Here is a 16600-nt window from a genome sequence, read left to right on the forward strand (position 1 = left end):
TTCTGGAAGGAATGGAGTCATAGAGCTGGCAGCAAGTGGAGAGACCCAGGGGACTGAGTGGTTGGGCTGCCACAGATGGTTTGAGATGCTGAGTTTGGGGAGCCAACATGACAGAATTAACTTTGACAGATTCTTGGCCTCCAGGGCAGGGGGGCGGGGAGTAAGACTGGCTGATCTTTGGCCAGGCTAAGAGAGTTATGACCTTAACACCAGGGAAGGGGGGAATACAGTCACCTCAATTTTTTTGTGGAGATGAGGAGCAGATAAAGTCCTGGCAGAGCCTTGGTTCTGCCTGTTAGTCCCTCCCATGCCTGTCATGCAGCGCTTGGTCATGCAGGGTTTGGGTGATGGTCTTAATAGGAATTCTATAGGACTCAATGACTTTTCTGGGCCCATGGACTCTTTAGTGATGGAGGCCAGGTCCTACTTCTGGGTATGGGAGCATCTTCAAAGCTGACACACCACCTGCATGGGGGAGTAGAATCAAGAGCAGTGGAATCTTCGAGGCTTAGGTGGTTCAGTGGCTCACCAGAGTTCTGTCTTTCTTTGCAGGTGTCTTAGGAACCCTGAAGCTGAGTTGAGCCATGAGGCCATCACCGGAGCCCCCGCTGGAGAGGGCCTGATTTCAGGAGCGGAATTGCCTGTGACAAAGCCTCTGGAGCGCCCATGTGGGGACACTCTTGGCTCCTGTGAGGAAAAGGCTCCGGGGCCTGGGCAGGTGGAACGGCTGGGCTGCAGCTATGGACCGTGAGCTGGCCCAGGCCCGCGTCCTTGCTGAACCTGCCCGTCTGTGGCTGCTCCCACCATGGGCTCCTTGGTGTACATCACAGTGGAGCTGGCCATTGCCGTGCTGGCCATCCTGGGCAATGTGCTGGTGTGCTGGGCTGTGTGGATCAACAGCAACCTACAGAATGTCACCAATTACTTCGTGGTGTCGCTGGCAGCGGCTGACATTGCAGTGGGCGTGCTTGCCATCCCGTTTGCCATCACCATCAGCACTGGCTTCTGCGCTGCCTGCCATGGCTGCCTCTTCTTTGCCTGCTTTGTCCTGGTCCTCACGCAGAGCTCCATCTTTAGTCTCTTGGCCATTGCCATTGACCGCTACATCGCTATCCGCATCCCACTCCGGTGAGTTAGAGGCTTACATGAGTACAAGGCCAGCTGTGCTGTGCCCAGGGTCTGGTCTGTATGAATCTGAGCCTGGGACTGCACAGGGCTGGCAGATGGGTGGCTATCATACCAGTCTGGCTAGTCCTCATGGCACTGAGCAACCTGAGCTCCCCAGGCCACATAAGACATAATGCTGAGTGCTGACACTGTGTGTCTAAGTTATTCTTCATATGTCAGAGCAAAACTCTTACAGGGACACTGGAGCGGAGGAGGAGCCACAGATAACCACAATACCCTGGTCAGGAACCACTTGCCACCTGCCTTTCCCTCGCTCCTCAAGGCAGGCCTTGTCACGTGCATGTTAGGAGACAGACCTAGAGAGGAGAAGTGACTTGACTCAATGCCACAGTGAGTCACTTGGGTGCAAATTATGTTGCTCCTTAGGTCATGAGTTGGCTGTGGGAGGGGCTTTTATAATGGTGAATCTTTTGCGAAGTGACTTCAGCTAAGTATTGTGTAAATAAAGACTTCCCAGAGGCTGCATTTCCTGGGAGTCGCCTCCACCTAACCAGGCCATAGATAAAATAGGAAGTACATCCTTCCTTAGGGGTGCCAGGAGCTGCCAGCTCTACCTCCTTGCTCCCCCCAACTTTTGTCTCACAGCCAGGGGATGCTGCAGGTGCTGAGGAGTCTCTGCGATTTGGGATTGGCGTATACTATCCCCATGGTGAATTCTCCCAGACAGGTGGAGTCTTCTGCGGAGGAGACCCTGCAGTCCACTGCAGGCTGAGGACCAGGCTCAGGGAGCAAATGGAAACTCAGAGTGTCAAACCCAACAAGGCCCTTAGAAACCATTTCCTTCCTCTTATCATCTAGATGGAAAAAAATGAGGCTCTGAGGAGGGAGTCTGCACTCTCTGGGCCATGGGAATTGGTAATAGAGCTGGAACTAGGCCTAGGAAGAAGCAGGGCCTGCCACCCCTATGGACCTCTGTTTTTGGAGGAGTCTCCCAGAAGCTGCATCCTACAGCCATTGCTATCACCTTGTGCCCATAAGAAGCAGGCCCTGAGCTGAAACTCCAGTACTCCTTAAAAAGTTGCCAGGGGGGAAGGAAGGGGGAGAGATAATAGCTGAAGCTCTATGTGATAGCATGTAACTGTAATTCTGGTCCAAGAAGCAGAGCAAAGTCCAGGTTTATCCAGTGACAGCTCTGAACAGAGGAGTGGAGCTGAGCCCACACAGCCCAGGAGCCCGAGCAGCACAGAGGGGAAGCAGCAGCCCGGCTTTCACTTTCTTCTCTGATTTAAAGGGCAGCTGCATTCTAGGGAGAGGTTGGGGCAGCTGTTTTCAATGGAAAGACCTCAGCTCTTCCCTCCTTGGTCTCCCTTTTCTATGTGTTCTCTGAGAGTCAAGAGAATGAATCCCTGAATTAGTAGGATGGGGCATGTTGTGTGGCTATGGGAAATCAGCTGTCCTATTCTAGGCCCATTTTCTCTTCTATAACGGGGGTGTATCTGTCTGAGTTCACAAAAGTTGTGAGGGTCCACAGTGAGTGGCAGGGAGTGGGTGACATGTCTGGCAGGACAGGCAGGGTGAGGACTCAACTCTTGAGCTGCTAGGAATCTGGAGCCATAGCCTTTCTGGCTCTGATCTGCCTTCCTGATCCCAGGATCTTCCAGAGTTAGACCTGTGCTCCAATGGGACTTTCAGCCATATAAGTTCTGCTGAGGCAGGCTTCGGAAGGTTCAAGCTGGTCTTTGCAGGGAACCAGCAGGGATGAAGGTACTCCTCCTGCCCCTTGGGCAGAGAGAATAGAACTGCAAAGGTTTTTTTTTGGCTGGGTGCCAGTGGCTCCTGCCTGTAATTCTAGCTACTCAAGAGGCTGAGATCTGAGGATCGCGGTTCAAAGCCAGCCCGGGCAGGAAAGACCGTGAGACTCCTATCTCCAATAAACCACTAGAAAACCGTAAGTGGTACTGTAGCTCAAGTGGTAGAGTGCTCACCTTGAGCTGAAGAGCTGAGGGACAGCACCCAGGCCCAGAGTTCAAGCCCCATGACCGACAAAAAAAAAAAAAAGTTTTTTGTTTGTTTGTTGGTTGGTTGATCGTGGGGCCTGAACTCTGGGCGCTGCTCCTCAGCTCTTCAGCTCAAGGCTAGCACTGTACCACTTGAGTCCCAGCACTACTTCTGGCTTTTTCTGTGGTGCTGAGGAATAGAACCCAGGGCCTCATGCATGCAAGGCAAGCACTCTACCACTGAGCCATCTTCCCAGCCCTGTAAAAGGGTTTTAGCTCAGCGTCTTCTTTGGCCCTCTAAGCTCAGTATTTTAGCAAGAGCAGACGTTATGACTCTCATGGCCAGGACCAGGAAAGGACATACACATGGCTTCTGATGTAGATGAACTCTAGAGTCCTTCAGACTGTACCTGGCCTTTGGGTCCCTCACTTTCCTATTCCTTGAAGCCCCTGGAAGTATCAATGTGGGGGTCCCTAAGAGAACAAGTCGTGCATAAGAAGGAGCTGGAGGGAAGCCCATGAGAACCAGTAGCTCTTGGCTGGTTACAGGGTGCTATCTGGCTTGGGCTCCTTTCTTCCTCCGTCCTCTCACAGCTAGGAAGCCAGTTCCTGCTCCGCTGGCAAGGTCTGAAGGGCTGTTCTGAAGTCTGTTATGCCTATTAACCCCAATTAATGCACCGTGGTAACTTTTTAAAGAACTCAACTTTAGAACAATCTATCTCCTCTCTCCCAAATGTAAGGACGCTGCTGAGAGCTAGGGCAGGTGAGAAATCAGAGCTAGAGGCAGAGATACATCTCTTGATGTCCATAGAGAAGATGAAAAGCCCAAGGCCAGATACAAGGGTTTTCTTTTTCAGGTAACCTTTGAATAACCACAGAGGAAGATATGTCTCCTGATAGGCATTCAGATGTATGGGTCTCCAGTGTGTCAGCAGGACCACAGAGCCTCTCCTGAGGAAAGAATGAGTCTGTAGGAACCGGAACAGGAGAGGTAGCCTGGCTCTGAGTGATAGGAGATAAGTAGGCAGAGAGATAGAAGGCTGAGTTAGGCTTGATTTCCCCATTGGGTCAGAGGTTCTTCAATTCTTGGATCACTGGCCCCTTAGGATAACTTAGGGAAATTCTGCTGTCTCAAAGTAATACAGATGCATGTGAAACTTCAAGTTGTGGGATATGTTTCTGGACCATAGGCTGAGCCCCCAGTGTGGGTAATCTAGATCCCCAGGAAGGGAAGTTGGGGTCCAACTGGAGGACAATCTGAAAACGGGAACTGGTAGCAGCTTTGGCAGCTGCATCCTATAATACTTCTCAGTCCTCTAGAGTATGAGATGGCTTTGATATTTCTTCTAGCTGGACAGTCTATGTGTGAGGTCCCAGAAGGTCAGGAGGTGACCATGTTAGTCACAGCGTGGGAGATGCTTCTGGGACACCCATGGTTTGGTCATAGTTCCATTTGGGCCCTGATGCTGTCCCAGTCCTCCATTTGGGTGTAGGACTCTCAGCCTAAGAGGCTTTCTTTTCTTGTTTTTTTGTTTTTTAAGTATTTTTTTTGTAAGTCAATATTGGGCTTTAAACTCAGGGCTCCGTGTTCTCACTCAGCTTTCTGGCTCAGGGTTGGTGTCCTATCACTTGAGCCATGAAGAGGCTTTCTTGACAAAAACAAAATGCATCTACCCCCCCCCCCACACACATTTGCGCTTGTGTGTGCATGCATGTGTATGCATGTAGAGACTGCCTTGCACATGCTAGGCAAACATTATTAGCACTTGAGCTACACCCCAGCTTGGTTACTGTTTTTGTAAAAAAAAGTAAACTATGTATGTATACAAACATTATAAAGAAAAAAGTATATCAATCTCTCCTACCCTGAGTTTTTTGCCCATACACTACTCATGTATTTGTTTGTATGGCCACAGGAGACTTTCATCATGCAGTAGGAGACTTTCCCTGGTGGAGTCTTTCTTCTGTAAAAGGAGATAAATGGACACATAGGGAGGTCCATGCTGTGGCCAGCCCTGGTTTCTCCAGCAACTTGCCCACCTCCCTTTCTCCAGCAGGTGGCCCTTCACCATCCGTGTAGCTGCTTGCTTCTGCTTGATAGCCTGGGATGGCAAGAATGGGGCCCATGGCACCCCATTTCCCTGTGAACAGCTCAGGTGAAAAGCATTTACCTACCCTTGGGTGCAGTCTGCACTTATGGGGCAGTGCTGATGGGCCCAGGATTCTAAGTTCTGTTTTAAACATGAGGACACTGAGGCCTAGAGAGGTGAAATGACATTATGTTCCTTATTTATAGGGATGGAACAGGACCAGAATCCAGGGAGGGCTATGCTTTTCTCAGGAAAGATGTTAACATATTGGAGCTTCCTCTTCAATGAAGGCTAAGTACTTTTGTAGAATATTGAGAACAGTGAAAAGTGCTGAGGCACAGAGATGTGTGCTATGTAGGTATGAGACTCATGTTTGAGTCTCTAGAACAGGAGACAAAGTGTAGGTTCTACGTTGGTTGGTAGAAAAGGTCAAGTCCATAGCCCTCCTCGTGTAGAGGCCTTGCTGAAGATGGCTAATAAGCCCTTGTTGTGTGGGCCTGGGGAGCTTGTGAAAATAAATCTGCCTAGTAACTGTTCTGAATGGACAGGGCTGGAATTATAGCTCAGCACTAGAGTGCTAACCTGCCTTGTACAAGATGCTGGGTTTAATCTGTAGTAGCACCTCAAAAAAATGAGAACAGGGCTGGGAATGTTGCTCAGTTTTAGAGTGCTTGCCTAGCATGCATGAAACTCTGGGTTCCATTCCTTAGTACCACATAAACAGTAAAAGCCAGAAGTGGTGCTGTGGCTCAGGTGGTAGAGTGCTAGCCTCAGGAACAGTGCCCAGGCCCTGAGTTCAAGCCCCAGGACTGGCATAAAAACAAACAAAACCAGAGATGGACTGTAGGCATCGCCCATAATACAAAGCCCTGAGTTCAAACCCAGATTCAGAACCACTGAGTTTACTTGGGTTTGCATTGCCTCACACAACCCAACCAACTGGGTGCCTACATGTTCACGTCTATTCCTCACTTTGTGCCGTGGTACCCCATTTGTAAAATAAGAGGTGGACTATGGACTAGATATCAGATGCTACTAGGTTGTCTTTTTCTAAATTCATTTTATATTTTAATTATCTAACAATGTTTAAAACTTGGGAGATTTTTTTGCCCAGCACATAAGCTGCCGAGACACTCTTGAGATCTGACAAAATGAAGGCACTTTTTTTTTTTTTGACAATGCTGAAGTTTGAATGTGGGGCCTTGCACTTGGTAGGCTGGCATTCTACCACTTGTGACATACCTCCAGCCCAGCTTTTTGCTGGTTATTTTAGTTATGAAGCCTACTTTTGTTCAGGTTGGTCTGGAACAGCAATTCTCCAGATAACAGCCTCCTGAGGAGCTAGGATTATAGGTATGAGCCACCTGCTTAGCCTTTTTTTCCCCTTGTGTGCTAAGGATGGAACCCAGGGCCTCATGCAAGCTAAGCAAATGTTGTACTACTGACGCACATTTTACATGGCAACCAAGGGTAAATGCACACCAGACTGCCTCACATTTATTACCTGTAGGCACCTATATTTGCCACCAATCGACTCAGTCCTTGCTGGATGCATTTTCCCTTGTCATCTCCTGCGTCGTCCTGTCTAAAAGTTGGCACTTGTAGATGGATGCAAGAGAGCCCTACTTCCAAGGAGCCCCCCATCTCTTGAGCCCAGATGAGGCAGAAAACTTCTCTGAGGAAATATACAGCCTGAGCTTGAAGGCTGGGCGGGCTTTCCACCAGGTGGAGAGGCTACTCTGGTTTTGCCAGAACGAAAACTAGTAAGCAGAAGCTCATACTTCAAAGAACACTGAGGTTGCCTTTTTCCATCAGGGAGACTTTTTAGGGTACCCACTCTTTTGCAGAACTAATGCTTTACCTGACCTAGTGGCTCATGACTGTTAATCCTAACAACTCAGGAGGCTGAGTTCAAAGCCAGTCCCTGCAGGAGAGCCAGTGAGACTCTTATCTCCAATTAACCATCAGAAAACTGAAGTGGTGGCTCCAAGCGGTAGAGCACTAGCCTTGAGCAAAAAAGCTCAGGGACAGTACCCAGGCCCCAAGTTCCAACCCCACCACCAACAAACAACAACAAAAACAAAAACCCTGATGCCTTTACAAGGGGCTGAAGCTGCATCTTGGGTAGATCAACCCATTCTGAGTCTCGGATTTGTAATGAGCAGACTTGGATTTTTATCTGGCTCTTAGGAAAACTGAGTGATTTCAAGAAGATTATTGTCATTATCTGAACCTTAAACCCTCATCCAATTATTTTCTTTAAGACTATTAAGATTGCCAGATAAATGTCAGGACATAATTATCTTATTTCTCTATAGAGTCTGTGAGTAGATTTGCTAGGGAGATGTTATCTCATTCGACTTGGCACTTCCATTCTCTGTCTCCACTCAGGATACTTAAGTCAAATGAGGAAGAAAGAGCTTGGTGAACAGAAGCTCAGATTAGCTACAGGTTTCAAGTGGCAATGAGCCCACCCACCAGACCCCTCCATGAAGGGGTAGGGAACAAATGGCCCTTATAAGGCCCTTGAAATAATTGGTACCTGACAAAACAGACATGTATGCTTTTGGTCAGTTGCCAGCAGCCAATTTGCCTGCATTATAATTTTGTATGGTCTGTAAATTACATAAATACCCAAATGTCCCTTTATAGAAAAAGGTTTCCCTACCCCTGGAAGGGATGGGGAAACCAAGATCAACCAACTTGGGTGCCGTTCTTCTTCCCCTTCCCCCCAAATCACTTACTTCCCCTCAAATCAAATTCAAATTAAGTCTCAGGATTATCTGAACATTTGTACAGTAGTTTCCATTTCCAGGGTGCCTGCTCTGTTATCTACTTGTTATCTACTCCTGGCCCACAACAGCCTGTGAGAAAGACAAGGCCTACTACCTCACTTAAAAGAGGATACTGAGGCATCCTCAGGAAGTACCTATTCTGGGTGCTGCAAAGAAAACCTTTTAGCCAATAAATGGGGAACCCATCTGGTGCCTTCTCTGGATTTTTCTCTCCCCTTTTCCTTCCCCTTCCCCTTTCCTTTTCCCTTCCCCTTCCCCTTTCCCTTTCCCTTTCCCTTCCCCTTCCCCTTCCTCTTCCCCTTTCCCTTTCCCTTTCCCTTTCCCTTTCCCTTTCCCTTTCCCTTTTCCTTTCCTTTTCCTTTTTCTTTTTCTTATTGTTAGTTGTGGGGTTTAAACTCGGGGCCTAGGCACTGTCTCTTACCTTTTTCCGCTCAAGACTAGTACTCTACCACTTTGAGCCACAGTGCTACTTCCGGTTTTCTGGTGTTTAGTTGGAGATAAGATTCTTAAGGACTTTCCTGCCTGGGCTGGCTTTAAACCACAATTCTCAGATCTCAGCCTCCTGAGTACGATTACAGGCATTAGCCACTGGCGCCTAGCTTTTCTCTGGGTTTCTTGACTATTGGCTCTGCCTAGTCCTGGATTCTCAGGGTTCTAATGCTGGTCTCTCTCCAGGTACAACAGCTTGGTGACCTGCACGAGGGCCAAGGGCATCATTGCCATCTGCTGGGTGCTCTCATTTGCCATCGGCCTGACACCCATGCTAGGCTGGAACAACTGCAGCCTGCTGAAGGAGGGCAGGAACTCCTCTTGTGGTGAAGGCCAGGTGACGTGTCTTTTTGAGGACGTGGTGCCAATGAACTACATGGTATACTACAACTTCTTCGCTTTCGTCTTAGTGCCCCTGCTGCTCATGCTGGGCATCTACTTGCGGATCTTTCTGGCAGCCCGGCGACAGCTGAAACAGATGGAGAGCCAGCCCCTGCCAGGGGAGCGGACCCGGTCCACGCTTCAGAAGGAGGTCCATGCAGCCAAGTCATTGGCCATCATTGTGGGACTCTTCGCCCTCTGCTGGCTGCCCCTGCACATCATCAACTGCTTCACCTTCTTCTGTCCCACGTGCAGCCACGCCCCTCTCTGGCTCATGTACCTGGCTATTGTCCTTTCGCACAGCAATTCTGTTGTCAATCCCTTCATCTACGCCTACCGGATCCGTGAGTTTCGTCACACCTTCCGCAAGATCATTCGAAGTCATGTCCTGAGGAGGCAGGAACCCTTCAAGGGAGGGGGCACCAGTGCTCGGGCTCTGGCAGCTCACAGTGCTGAAGGAGAGCAGGCCAGCCTCCGTCTCAATGGCCATCCCCCTGGGGTGTGGGCCAATGGCAGCGGTCCCCATCCTGAGCGGCGGCCCAATGGCTATGCCCTAGGGCTGGTGAGTGGAGCGAGTGTCCAGGAAGCCCACCAGGATGTGAGCCTTGAGGATGTGGAGCTCCTTAGCTATGAGCACAAAAGACCTTGCCCAGAGTCATCTGGCAAAGAGGACCCCCTCGCCCAGGGCAGAGCAGGAATATCCTGATGGTCCATGGAGTTTGCCCCTTCCTGAAGGAAGCAAATCATTGTCTTTCTTGGCTGGACCAGTCATGTTGGGAGAAGAGTGAGTGTGCCATGAGAGCCATCAGGCATCTGGCAACCACTTTGAATGGAGAGGAAGGAGCCCCAAGCTGGTGTAGCATGAGGCCCAGCAAGTAGGGCCTGAGGCCTGAGAAAGTAGATGTTTCATGCTGCGAGGCCAGGGCTGCAGCCCCAGCGGCATCTTTACTGGGCAGGGCCCAGTCTTCCACTCCAGACGCCTCTGGAAGTCCCAGTAGGTCTCTGCAGAGCTGCCGTGGCTTAGTGGACTGGCCTGCAGCAAACCTCCTGTCACACGCACGCCACCCTTCTCAGACTTTCTAGGGCTCAAGAAGCTGCTGGCCTGGAGGTGGCATTTGACTAATTTTTTTTTTTCCCCAGAAGATATGAGTGTGAGGAAATCCTTTCTATTTTATTATCTTCCTCTCCCTGGCTTCTGGGTCTGTTGCCTGTCCTGCTGCTAACCTGGCCTTGGGAGGATGCCAGGGAGTCTCAGGCAGCCCTCTCCTATTGTCAACCACGGCTGTGCACTGAACGCCCAGGGCCATCTCTTGGGGGTGATGAAAGTGGACTGGAGGACAAGTTGTAACAAGAACAATGCCAGAGCATGGGCTCAGGTCCCAGAGGGCTGGAGCCTGGAGCCTGGAGCCTGGGCAGTTCAGAGCTGCCTCCAGAGAGGCCCTATCAAACCGGCCTTTCCTTCTAAAGGGAGTGTTTGTTTTTTTCTGAGATAAAATAAAAATGAGCCACATCGTGTTTTAAGCTGTCCAATGAGAATGCTGTCTGAGTTCCTTTCCCCACTCTATAGCCAGACTCTGGTGTACACAGATGGGCTGTGTGTGGAGTGTGTGGGGACATGTATAGATGTGCAGGCAGACAGAAACACAATCCCTGCCCTGGAGGCCTCCTGGAGTCAGGCTTCTGTATCACACCCGTACTCAAGTGGAGAGAGCCCCACATCTTCAGTTCTCTGGGAAATCCCAACCCTTACAAGTAGCACCGGAGGAAGGGATTCTGTACCCAGCTGCTTCCCCTCTCAGGGAACCTGACCCTTCTGCTCCTAGGTTTTCATGATGAAGAGAAGCTGGCTTCCCTCATCACCTTCCTGGCCTTTGAGGAGGAGGATTTCTGTAGGCGATCTCTGAAATCTGTCCACCGTCCCTGACCCTATTCCAGTTCTCAGCTGAGAAGCCACAGAGGTATCTGGAAACAGATCTGGGCTGGGGCTAAACTGCCTTCTCTAAAATCACATCTTCCCTTCCTCCCAACCTCAAAACCTGTTAGGAATGTAGTGTCTTCCTCTGACATGGCCTGAGGAGGTGGCGTCACCCTCCTGTGATGGTGAAGTTGGCCTATGCTTCAGTCTCATTCAGGCTGGGACCTGGGAAAGGAGGGGTAGAACTTTGAAAGTAATGCTCACACAGCTCTGGCAGTCCTGTTTTATAGATGATTAACAAGCTCAGAGGGGTTAAGTCCTTGCTCCAGCTCACACAGTAAGTGGCAGTATACTTAAAACCTGGTTTGTCTGTTTGCAAAATCCATGCTCTATTCATTAATTGATAAAGTACTGCAACCAACAAAAAAGTATGAATGTAATGTCCCAACACTCTACTTAAGAAATGAAGCATTACAACTCCACGAGATACATCTGACCCTTCCTGATATAGTCGGCTGCCTGCATCTAGAAAAACAACTTTTCTGAATGTCCTTTCATACTATTGTACATCTGTTTTTGTCTTCTTGGGTGTTGAACTCAGAGCCTTGTAAATGCTAGGCAAGCATGAAGCTACATCTGTAGCTTCTCTATTACACATTATTCTACTTTTTTTATTGTCAGTTGTGGGGCCTGAACTCTGGGCCTGAGTGCTGTCCCTGAGCTCTTCAGCTCAAGGCTAGCGCTCTACCACTTGAGCCACAACGCCACTTCCAACTTTTTCTGCTTATCTGGTGCTGAGGAATCGAACCCATGGCCTCACACATGTGAGGCAAGCACTCTCCCGCTGAGCCACCTTCCCAGCCCCGTATTATTTTTGCCAGTCGTGGGGCTTGAACTCTGGGCCTGACATTCTACCTTTTTTACACCAATACATAAAGTTAATTTAGCTATTTTTCACGATTTCATCAGTCAGAAGTTCTTTTCACAGAGAACAATCTAGAAAGCTCTGAGAAATGCTGAAGCTTGGGCCCCTTGCCAGGGACCCTAGTTTAACTGGAGCAGTCATTCTTTCTTTTTTTTTTTTTTTTGGTCAGTCATGGGGCTTGAACTCTGGGTTTGGGCACTGTCCCTGCGCTCTTCATCTCAAGGCAAGCGCTCTACCACCTTGAGCCACAGCGCCACTTCTGGTTTTCTATGGTTTATTGGAGATAAGAGTCTCACAGACTTTCCTGCCCGGGCTGGCTTTGAACCGAGATCCTCAGATCTCAGCTCCTGTGTAGCTAGGATTACAGGCGTGAGCCATCAGCGCCTGGCTCGAGCAGTCATTCTTATGGGGTCTTACAGACATCTAGGGCGAAGAAGTTCTGCATAAATGCAGTCCACCCCTGCTCACATTGGCTCCTTCCTGCCTACATACTTATGTCTATGCTGGCCATGGGCTGAGAGCAGAAAAATGACTTGGCTTGTGTCTGAGGATGCTGGGAGCAAGGTCACTGTTGGCCCTCATGACCAACTGGTAGAAGGCCAGAAAAAGAACACAAAGGTTAGAAAGAATGACACCTTAGTGCTTCAGCCTGCTCTAAGGTCTCTGGGAGCTGAGCTGCAGGGTTGGAGAGGTCAGGGCAAGAGGCTTAGGAAGGGATTCCTGGGTACAGCTGCGTCCTAACTCCTGTCTGGGAGAGGCCTGGCCCATCTATGGAGTCCAGGACCCCTCAGGTCCCCAGGGCCCAGTGTCCTATCTCCATGGGCTCCCCCATGTGGTCCTCTACTCTGAACAGGTCTTGAGTGAGAACACTGACACATTGGTCTGTGTCATTCCTCTGATTATAAGAACACGGGAGTGTACACACACACACATCATGGGAAGCACCCACTTCAGCAAGAGGAAGTGTCCATGGCAGTAGCCTACCAGAAGAGGTAAGGAGCGGAGAGGAGTGTGAGCAGCTTCCCAGCCCACAGATCCGATGGATGTCAGCCTCTGTGCCCACTGCCCTGGGCCAGCCCTACAGCTTTATCTCAGGGCGCTCAGGTCCTCTCCCTGCCCCTTCCAAAGGGCTGGAATCGACAAAATGGTTTATCCAGGCCTGTTCTGAACACATGGGGCCCAGCTTCTCTAAGCAGCTATGGTCAGAGCCACAGGGAGGCGTCAGAACAGTGGCCAGGCTCAAGCTAGGTCTTGGCTCATCCTTGGCTCCCTTGAGAGAGGGCCCTCCAAAGGCTTTCTCCACTTTTCCTCTAGAAGCCACCCTCCTCAAACCCTACCTTTGTAGCTCTTCTGTTTACATCAGGATCCTCCCTTGCCTATAGGAAGTATCACAGGGGGTTGAGGAACTGGGTCATCCTACAGTTCTATGTGTTGAACATGGGGTGGCAAATAATAACAGAACATCGATGAGGGGCTCCTGGGAAGAAGAAATGAGCTGCTCACACCCCCTGGAATGGTACCCCAGAGAAGAAAAAGAGAACCTTTTTTTCTGATTGCAGTGGGAACTCAGGAACAGAGGATGAGCACCTGTTTTTGCTCACTGAGTCTGGAGGTGGGACATGCCGAAGAAGCCAACAATCACTTAAGAATAAGCTAGATCCATTTGGTGAGGATCAGAAGTGGGACTCACCTTGGAGGTGGGGTGGAGTCAGAAGAGGAAAGGTCACATTCCCCTGGGCACTCAAAGGTGGCCTTTTCCAAGGTTGGTCGTAGTCACCTGGCTCATCAACTTGTGGGTTAGGAAATAAAAACAAGAAAGATCTGGCTAAATCTGTGCCTGATTTACATCAGCCTATGCAGAATTATGCCATCAATTTGGAGGCAATTTTCGAGTTAAGTTGTTGTCAGAGGGTTGTCAGAGTTTTGATCTATCTTTTCTGTTCTTTCTCAGCCCACTCACATTTTCTAGTTGGGTTGGGAAGGGAAGTGAGGTGAGTTAAGAGAAGCTAGTTTAGATTCAGAGATTTTTGGAATTGTTAAAGGTAGATTAGACTTTTAGAAATTGAGCCTTCCCTTTGGGAAAATTTAATTGTGGAACCCAATGTCCCAGCTCTTCTGTTGTTTTTAGAACTGAATTCAGAGACAGGCAAGACCAGGTTAACTGATGGGATTCTGGCTTCCTTCTTCTCCCTACCGCCTCGTCCAGAAATGCCACAAATCTTACAGCTTACTCCTTCCAACTACCACTTTGCTTTGTTGAATGGAGAGTCAAAATGTCAGGTTCAAAACCTTACCTTAGCTGGGTGCTGGTGGAGTACATCTATAATACTAGCTGCTCAGGAGGGTTAGAGCTGGAAGATCAACGTTCAGTACCAAACCAGGCAGAAAAATATGCAAGATTCCACCTCTTATTAATCAGCAAAATAATGGACTGGAGGTGTGACTCAAGTGATTGCATGACAATCATAAGCAAGCAAGCTCAGTGAGAACACAAGGCCCTGAGTTCAAGCCCCAACACTGGAGTATACACACACACACACACACACGCACACACACGCACACGCACACACACACATATAAAATCAAAACTCTGGCCTTGGCATGACTTCTTGACTCTGGGCAAGTCCCCTTTCTGAGCTGCCATGCCTACTTTAGATAAAAACACAAGAGTACTTTTTTTTTCTTTTTTTTTTCCAGGGCTGAGGACCGAACCCAGGGGCTTGCGCTCGCCAGGCGGGCGCCCTTCCGCTGATCTATACCCCAGCCCCCACAAGAGTACTTTTTGAAAGGCATATGTAACATAAATGCCCACAATGTTATTAAGTTATTTTTTGGGGGGGTTGTCCAGTCGTGGGGCCTGAACTCTGGGCCTGGGCGCGGTCCCTCAACTCTTTAGCTCAAGGCTAGCACTCTACCACTTGAGCCACAGCACCACTTCCGGCTTTTTTCTTTTTGCTTATGTGGTGCTGAGGAATCGAACCCAGGGCCTCATGCATGCAAGGCAAGCGCTCTACCACTGAGCCACCTTCCCAGCCCTGTTATTAAATTATTATTGCAATAACAAATCCAATTATAATTTAGAAACCACAAGAGGGCAACCATTCAATAACTCTGCTTTTCTTAATATCAGAGGGGAAAAGGTTGGAAGGGAGGGAGGAAGGATGCTGCCCAGGTTTTTATAGTCTACTCACTGACCATGAACACCAATACCAGATGAAGAAAGATGGGGAGAATACATTTAAGTCAAATAAATAACTGGCGGTTTCTGGTCTCTGTGCTGGAAGTGAGTATGGAAATGGCAGATGACTTAGATTAGGAACATTGATTATAAACCAATTTCTGTCTTCAACCCCATACTTCCTGCCTTAATGAAAGTCTAGAAACATAGAGAAGTTTGAAATTCTGGAAAAAGTGAGCATAGCAAATTTGTAAACAGACTTAAAATGACCTCAACATGCTAGCTAGCAAGAACCAAATCTGCATAACTTTGAAAGGCAAACGTGCTGGGAGAAGCGGAGGAGACAGACCAGTTCACTTCAAAACAACATGGCAGACATTTCAGTTGCCAAGAGTGGCACTGGATAATTCCAGAGGGCTAGCCTGGGAAAGAGGCACTTGCAGTCCAGTTAACAGGATTCTCCCAAGAAAAAGGGGTGTGGGACCCCCACTCAAGGCAGGAGATGCTATTCAGTTCTCAGCACCTCACAGATGGTAAATAAACTGAAATACCATTTCTAAATGTTGGACATGTTTTTGAGTGTCTCCCAAGAGTTTGTGTGCTGTAAGCTTGTTCCCCTGTGTGGTGGGACTAGAGAGAGATGGTCAGGTCACCTTTGGAAGAGATGAATGCATCTGTCATGTGTCTGGATGACTCGTGAGTTATAAAGCAAGGCTACTCCCCATGCTTGGCTCTCCTGCCTCTCGGCCATCTTGTGACACAATCAAGGAGGGGCCCTTACTGGGACACCAGTGCCATGCTGTCTGGACCTTCCAGGCATCAGAATTATGGGTCAAATATACCTCCAAAGAGCTCTGGAATCTGTTCCATCTACTGAGCAACTCCTGCCACCATGTCATCATCTAGCTGAACCCTCATCATGTCTACTAATGTCTACCAATCTCTCTCTGCACTTAGCTTTTACCACTCTCTATTTGGTCCAACTTGCTAGATGATAGATGACTCTTCCCAAAGAAGAGCTTCAATAGTGTCCCTCTCTTGCACTAGAACATGGAATAGATCCTGAATGTATGTCTGATCAAGTCTTTTGGCAGTAGTATGGATTGAACTCAGGGCCTTCTGCTTGCTAGTCAGGTGCTCCTTCATTTGAGCCATGGCTCCAGCTCCTTTTTGCCTGGGTTGTGGGTTATTTTTGAGATAGTGTCTTGCTGGGACTGGCCTAGGCTACCATTCTCCAACTTATATTTTCCTATACTCTAAAGATGACAGACACTTACCACTATGCCCAGCCATTATGCTTCTCCCTTCACTGGGATAACAGGCACATGCCATTGTATTCAGCCATTGGTTGAGACAGAGTCTGAGAACTTTGGCCCAGGCTGGCCTCAAACGTCAGTCTTTCTACTCTGATGCTTTCACTTCTACCCATCTCTACCTCTCAAATAGAGGATCGTAAGCTTGAACATCATATTTGATCTCAAGTCTATGATTCTTGCTTCATGGGTATTGTCACCAGATGGTGACAATAATTTGGGAGGTTGTATAAATTTTAAGAGATGGAGTCTAGTTGGAGGAAGTAGACCATTGGAGGGTTTGAAAGCTATATCCTGGTGCCAGTCCCTATCTTTTTCTCTGCATCTTGTTCTCTATAAGGTGATGAATCTCCTCTGGCACTCCCCTCCCCCACACAAGGAGATTCCAC

The 16600-nt window shown here is 48.8% G+C and overlaps 1 protein-coding gene across 1 annotated transcript; it reads left to right on the plus strand.

Annotated features, from left to right (window-relative positions):
* Window positions 1-735: 735 nt before the first annotated feature.
* Window positions 736-10401, plus strand: Adora2a (adenosine A2a receptor). Its single transcript, XM_069994774.1, has 2 exons — window positions 736-1128; window positions 8686-10401. Exons 1-2 carry the CDS (start codon window positions 806-808, stop codon window positions 9584-9586), a joined length of 1224 nt encoding a protein of 407 aa, XP_069850875.1. The 5' UTR covers window positions 736-805; the 3' UTR covers window positions 9587-10401.
* Window positions 10402-16600: the final 6199 nt, after the last annotated feature.

This window comes from Dipodomys merriami, unplaced genomic scaffold, assembly GCF_024711535.1.
Source record: "Dipodomys merriami isolate MVZ:Mamm:240054 unplaced genomic scaffold, mDipMer1.0.p SCAF_45, whole genome shotgun sequence".
Lineage (NCBI taxonomy): Eukaryota > Metazoa > Chordata > Mammalia > Rodentia > Heteromyidae > Dipodomys > Dipodomys merriami.